Source organism: Gymnoscopelus braueri (genome assembly GCF_963280865.1).
Source record: "Gymnoscopelus braueri genome assembly, chromosome: 8".
NCBI classification, from domain to species: Eukaryota; Metazoa; Chordata; class Actinopteri; order Myctophiformes; family Myctophidae; genus Gymnoscopelus; species Gymnoscopelus braueri.
In genome coordinates, this window is record NC_137609.1 from 33003477 (window position 1) to 33009465 (window position 5989).

Here is a 5989-nt window from a genome sequence, read left to right on the forward strand (position 1 = left end):
GTCATTTTAGATTTCTTTGGCTATTCAAAAATCTTGAACATTTTTGTGCAGATCGTTGAATATATATTTTTCAAAGCGAACATTTGTAACTCAAATCTTTGCTTCTGGAGATCCCTGGAACAAAATACTTTACTAATGTTTGCTTTAATATACATATTCAAAGATTTGCACAAATTTATTATTTAAAAAAAAATAGCAGAATTTCAAGCTCATAGCTCGGCCCCGGCTATGAGCTTGTATAGCTGATATTCTTGAATAGCCAAAGAAATCTCAAAATGACACAGATGCTGTCCCGACCTTAATGGGTTAATGTAAGAGTGCCTGTGCTCCACAGGGAGATGAGAACTCAGAGGCTCTGGATGCAGCCGCCGTGGAGGCAGCTCTGTCCCTGTGTGAAGAGAACGGCCATGCCCTGTCCGCCGCCTGGGAAGCGGGGCCCTTCAAGACCCACGAGCCGGGCCCCGCCGCGGGGCCTACGGCGCTCGCGCACGCCTCCTCCCTCCTCCACAGCAGCAGCCTGGTCGGCGAGACGGAAGCGTTGGAGATCCAGGGCATGTCTCTGGCTCCGCTCTCCCACTCGACGTCTGCGGGCGGCAGTCAGGAGGACGGCTGTCCCTCGGGGTACCCGCTGGGACTGCGGGGCCTTCCTCTCGCCGCCTCCTCCTCCTTGTCGTGCGGCAACCCGGCGGTGCCGGAGCGAAACTACCAGACCGGAGCCCCTCCGCCGCACGCCGAGGCTGCGGGGAGCGGAAAGGAGGGGCGTCGGAACGGACACATCTCACTGGACGTCACCGTCAAGTGTGAGAGTGAGCAATGGGTGCGGCAGGAGGTAGAGAAGCCACGTGGAGGTATGTTAAGACCGTTACAGGAAAACACATGTCTTTGCTCATTTGCTTCAGAAAAAAAACGTGCGTTTGTTTTGCATGGAACAGTGCATTTTGGCATAACCATTTCCTTCTTTATTATTCGTCTTTACTGTCTTGGCAGACTCAGTATTAGAAGATAGCCCACTGACAGAAAGACGCCCCAAGGTACACCACCCGATGAGGACAGAGCTAACGTGATGCCTGTAATTGTTGTACTCTGTACTTGTAAAAATGTAGCGTGCTGTACGTTTACTCCCGAGCTTTTTTTTGGACTGTTAAGGTCCCAATCAGAGCGTGCGTGTTTTCCTCCGTGTGTTGCGCAGGAGGTGGCGGCGGCGGGGGCCGGGGAGGCGGAGGGGGATGGGGACAGGGAACGGGAAGGGGAAGGAGAGAGCGCCTCGGGGTGTAAAGCAGAGGCGGCGAGGAAGAGACCGGAATCGTGCGGAGGAGAAGCGGACGAGGAGGCTGACGGGGCGGAGGCCTTCCTGTCGGAGGTGGAGCCCACGGCCAGCGAGAGCGAGGATGGGTACAGCCTGCACACGGCGTCCTCGTCCCTACAGCTCCACACCGCTGCAGACTCCATCCCAAGCAGCCCCGCCTCGTCACAGTTGTGAGTACCACACACAGATACTAGCTCTACTTCAGAAGTTAACAAGAGTAAAAGTAAAGTTTGGGCCTGAGGGTGGCGCTTGAGGACACCCTGGGGGGTCGCTCAAATGGTCAGGGTCCATCCTCTGGGGAGCTTGAATGCACTCAAGCAAGATTCATGGCAATCCACCCAGATTTGAGATTTGTGTGCCACACAAGTAGACATTTTTGCCTAACAGGAAAGGCCATGGGATCATCAAAATCAGTGGGGTTCCATCCTACGGTGAGCATGAAGGTACTAGTGTCAGAGCCACAGTGCCAAGATAATATTTATTTCGTCAGAATTAATAGCATCAAGTATTATTGCCAGCAATGGACTTTAATCTTTGCTTTTTGATGAGTCATTAATTGAGCAGCCTTTCACAAAAGTGAAAATTGTCTATATGTATTGAGCATAACCTTTTCCCCAAAATAGCCCCTACTTCTCCTTTCTCCCTTGATTATATTGGGTGTTGTTGTTGTTCATCACTGTTCTACAGTTCAATGAGCAGTGAGGACCAAGAAGCTATTCAAGCTCAGAAGATCTGGAAAAAGGCCATTATGCTGGTGTGGCGTGCAGCAGCCAATCACAGGTGGGTTCATTTAAGACAAAACACAGTGACAGAACCAAAGTGATAACACAGGTGACACAGGACCAATGATTTAAAAAAGATTTTTGAAATAATTACGGAAATGTGATCAACATTGAATTTGTTTTTAGATACGCCAATGTGTTCCTGCAGCCTGTGACGGACGACATTGCGCCCGGATACCACAGCATTGTGTACAGGTGAGTTTTTCACGCCTTTACCCCAAACCTGGGACATCTCTCAACTTCTGTTGAGAGATCGTTTCTTCTTTCGCTTCTTCTCCTCACGTGATGACGGCCTCCTCATTCTCCATCCCTCCCACACTGGTCCACCACCTCCCAGGCCCATGGACCTGTCCACCATCAAGAAGCACATCGAGACGGGTCTGGTACGGACCACGGCCGAGTTCCAGCGGGACATCATGCTGATGTTCCAGAACGCCGTCATGTACAACTCGTCGGACCACGACGTGTTCCACATGGCCGTGGAGATGCAGCGCGACGTCCTGGAGCAGATCCAGCAGTTCCTGGCCACGCAGCTCATCATGCAGACCTCCGACTCCTCGGGCATAGGCGCCAAGAGCCTGAGAGGTGGCCGCGAGGGCGCTCGCAAGCAGGACCCCACAGATAAGGTGATGGGACCCTGCAGTTTAACTGGGAACCAGTAAAGCGGTAGCTGTGCTGTATGGAACAGATTATACCTGTAATTCCACGAGGTCTCGATGAGGTCATATGAATAATAATGACCATGGAAGTGACACACATAAGAACAGCACCATTAGTGTTTGATACACAGTAAAAGCCTTAGTGTTCATTTACAAGGTCCATTTGATTCCATTTGCACTCTTGGCTCTGACCCTCATGCTCCCTGAGGAAAAATCCTACTGATTTTGGTGTCCCCATGGTGACCCCTTTCCTCTAGTCACTATAGAAAGTATCTAGAGAGTCTAGTGTCACCCTTAGGCCCAACCTTCCCCTTAACACCCATGAGATCTCAAAATCTGATTTGAGTGTTAATTTAACTCTGAAGAGGGTATATTTGGTTCCATTTGTATACTGTTCAGAGTTAAATTAACACTGAGGACTATACTGTGTAGTGAGGCTGTATCTGTTAACCCGTACAGCAAATAATTTATGAGTATTTTATAGCATTCTGTCTACACAAATCTTCCATTGCAGAACATTGCTTTGCTTTCTCTCAAATCTTGTATCTTCCCCTCTAGTTCTCTTGATATTTTTTTTATATTATACTGACTGACGATTCTTGGTTTACCTATGATCCACCTAGATTAATATTTCTATGCATTTGATGTCTTACTATTACCTCGTGTTTTCCTTGCCTACTGTAAATCGCTCTGGATTAAGAGCGTCTGCTAAATGCCTAAATTGTAAATTGTAGTTCTATGTCTGATGTGTGTATATAATTGTAGTTCTCTCTCTGATGTGTGTATATTGGTCATCTTACAGGACAGTGTATCCATGGCGTCTCCAGCCTTCCTTCTCTCTCTTTTTGTAAGTACTCGTCCTCAAGCCTTTGTCCTACAATCTGTTGTTTTAGTAAATCTAGGTGATATGTTAAAGTATTTTCATGACAGATTTCACAATTTCAAATGATATAGCTTGTTGAGAACAGAAAGAAAGTTACTTCATAAAAAATATGATTTTCTTTAAAGTATATAATAGCTCAAATAAACAAATTTGCATTGATTTAAGTGTTGACTGAAACTCAGTGCAATAAAACATGGCTATTTCTCTCTCTCTCTCTCTCTCTCTCTCTCTCTCTCTCTCTCTCTCTCTCTCTCTCTCTCTCTCTCTCTCTCTTTCTCTCTGTGACTGTGCAGGATGGGGGCACTAGAGGTCGCCGTTGTGCCATTGAAGCTGATCTCAAGATGAAGAAGTGACTGCCTCCTGAGGCCTGAATATAATGATGTGTTCCCCAGGTTTTTGAGTGAATGGGCGAATGTGTCTGTGGATTTCATTGCACTTGCACATGGATGTATCTTGTGCAATGAGGGGAAAAGTCCAGTGTAATAGTTTTTCTTGCAGTGTCGTGCAGTTTATGGTTGGATTGTTATTTGGGACTTGTACTGTAGCATATAGGGGCTAGAGCCAATTGCAGGTATAATCCGACAAAGTGGCCTGTTTGAGAATAAGTTGCTTGAATCGTCTTTCATAGTCAACTCCTGTTAAAACCTAGTTTAGGCTGTCGTCAGTTCAATTAAATGAAAGTATACATGACGGTATCTCAATCATGAAATGTATTTAGTGTGAGGCCTCTGTGTGATTGACTTTGATTTCCACTATAGCGTGTATCTCATTAAATATTCGATTGTAATACAAGCCCAAGTCACTGTACTGTTCTAAGCACTGTACTGCACTAAGCAACTCATGTGTCCCCAGCAGCATCCCTCAGTGCGGCTTTATGTCAGTGGTTTTCAACCTTTTCTGGATCAGGGCCCACTTGAAAATATTGAAAGCCTTCGCCGCCGGCCCACCCATGGTCAAACGGGTTGGCTGTGTGCATTTTCAGAGCATGTTTATTTTAATGATCAATCAATCAATTGTGTCCCGCCGTAGATCGATGGAACTAACGTGGTATACTTTTAAGTTTCTAATTATTGGTATTTTAAAGAATCAAATGCCATGAAATTGTTTCTACATGCATTTACGTTATTATTATTTTTTATTTTGATGTTGTATTATAATGAATTAGTGTTTTGCCAATTATTTTGGGGCCCGCCTACAATATCCTCACGTCCCACCAGTGGGCCCCGGCCCACAGGTTGAGAACCAGTGCTTTACGTATGTGATACTAGTTTTTCATTTTTTACACTATATATATATTTGCCAAACATGACACTACTCGAGGAAAAGTTAAGTATTAACTGACATTAACTCTCAAGACAAGTGAGCTTTGCAAAAAGCTTTAGTTTGGGGGGGGGTTACACGTGAGAAGGTGTTCATATTCAGTCAGCTATGTGTTTTCTGATGAAATGTCTATTTAACAGGAGCTGCAACTGAACTAATCAGAATGAGTTTGTGCAATTTAACAGCCATGTCCATGAAAGTCACTTAAATGTTCTATTCTAAATGATCATAGACAAAGGAGTAGGCTACATATGTCTTAATTACTGTATCAACTGTGCAGCACCTGTGAAATCCAGCCGTTAGTCCTTGAAGCATTTTCTCCAACTTGAATATCTTGTGGGAACTGTCAGTTTGTTGTTGTTTGTTGCCTTATGACCGCATCACACGTTTGCCTAATTTGTCCGCCGTCTGACGACGGTGTCCCGTGCAGAGAATAGCAGCCCTGCAAGCTCACAGCGCGGCACTACTTTGCGACGCTTTGCGTTTGTAGATCTACTATTTGGCACTGTCGTACGACTAAGTATAAATCAGTGCAAACACGTGCAAAACATATAACCTTACAGCACAGGCATGCTTCGTTGTGTACATGATGCCTTTGTTAAGGCTGCAGTGGATGGTTTAATAAATATGGATAACATTGTTAGTGACTTTGAGAGTGAGACTGATTAATGTCTAATGTGTAATATAATGATCAAGTAAACAGATGACAGAAACCTTTGGCTTCCTTTCATTTTCTTCAGCAATTAATGAGAGATAAAAAAGATTTAATGCCACTATCAGAAGACATCTTACTGTGGATCTCTGAATTAGGCTAAACCAAATCCAATACGTGAATAACTATTTAATAAACCGGCATGGTGATTTTGTGAAAAAATACAGAAAAGCCATACTATCATCAAGGCTTGCACTTTGCTAATCAAATAATTTTATTGATTTTTATTTAGCCTTTATTTAACCAAGTGAGTCTGATTGAAATGGAAATCCCTTTTACAAGGGAGGCCTAGCGCTGTCTGGTCCAATTCTACAAAGTCACAAAAGG

General features: G+C 44.9%; 1 protein-coding gene across 1 annotated transcript in view; it reads left to right on the plus strand.

Moving 5' to 3' along the window:
• Positions 1-5657, plus strand: part of LOC308090780 (bromodomain-containing protein 8-like) — a 34346-nt gene extending 28689 nt beyond the window's left edge. Inside the window, exons 13-20 of the mRNA XM_080436045.1 lie at positions 335-848; positions 988-1031; positions 1190-1476; positions 1994-2086; positions 2215-2283; positions 2426-2714; positions 3550-3594; positions 3924-5657. Coding sequence (XP_080292171.1) covers positions 335-848; positions 988-1031; positions 1190-1476; positions 1994-2086; positions 2215-2283; positions 2426-2714; positions 3550-3594; positions 3924-3983 — 1401 coding nt within the window. The 3' untranslated portion in view covers positions 3984-5657. The remainder of the gene's footprint in view (positions 1-334; positions 849-987; positions 1032-1189; positions 1477-1993; positions 2087-2214; positions 2284-2425; positions 2715-3549; positions 3595-3923) is intronic.
• Positions 5658-5989: the final 332 nt, after the last annotated feature.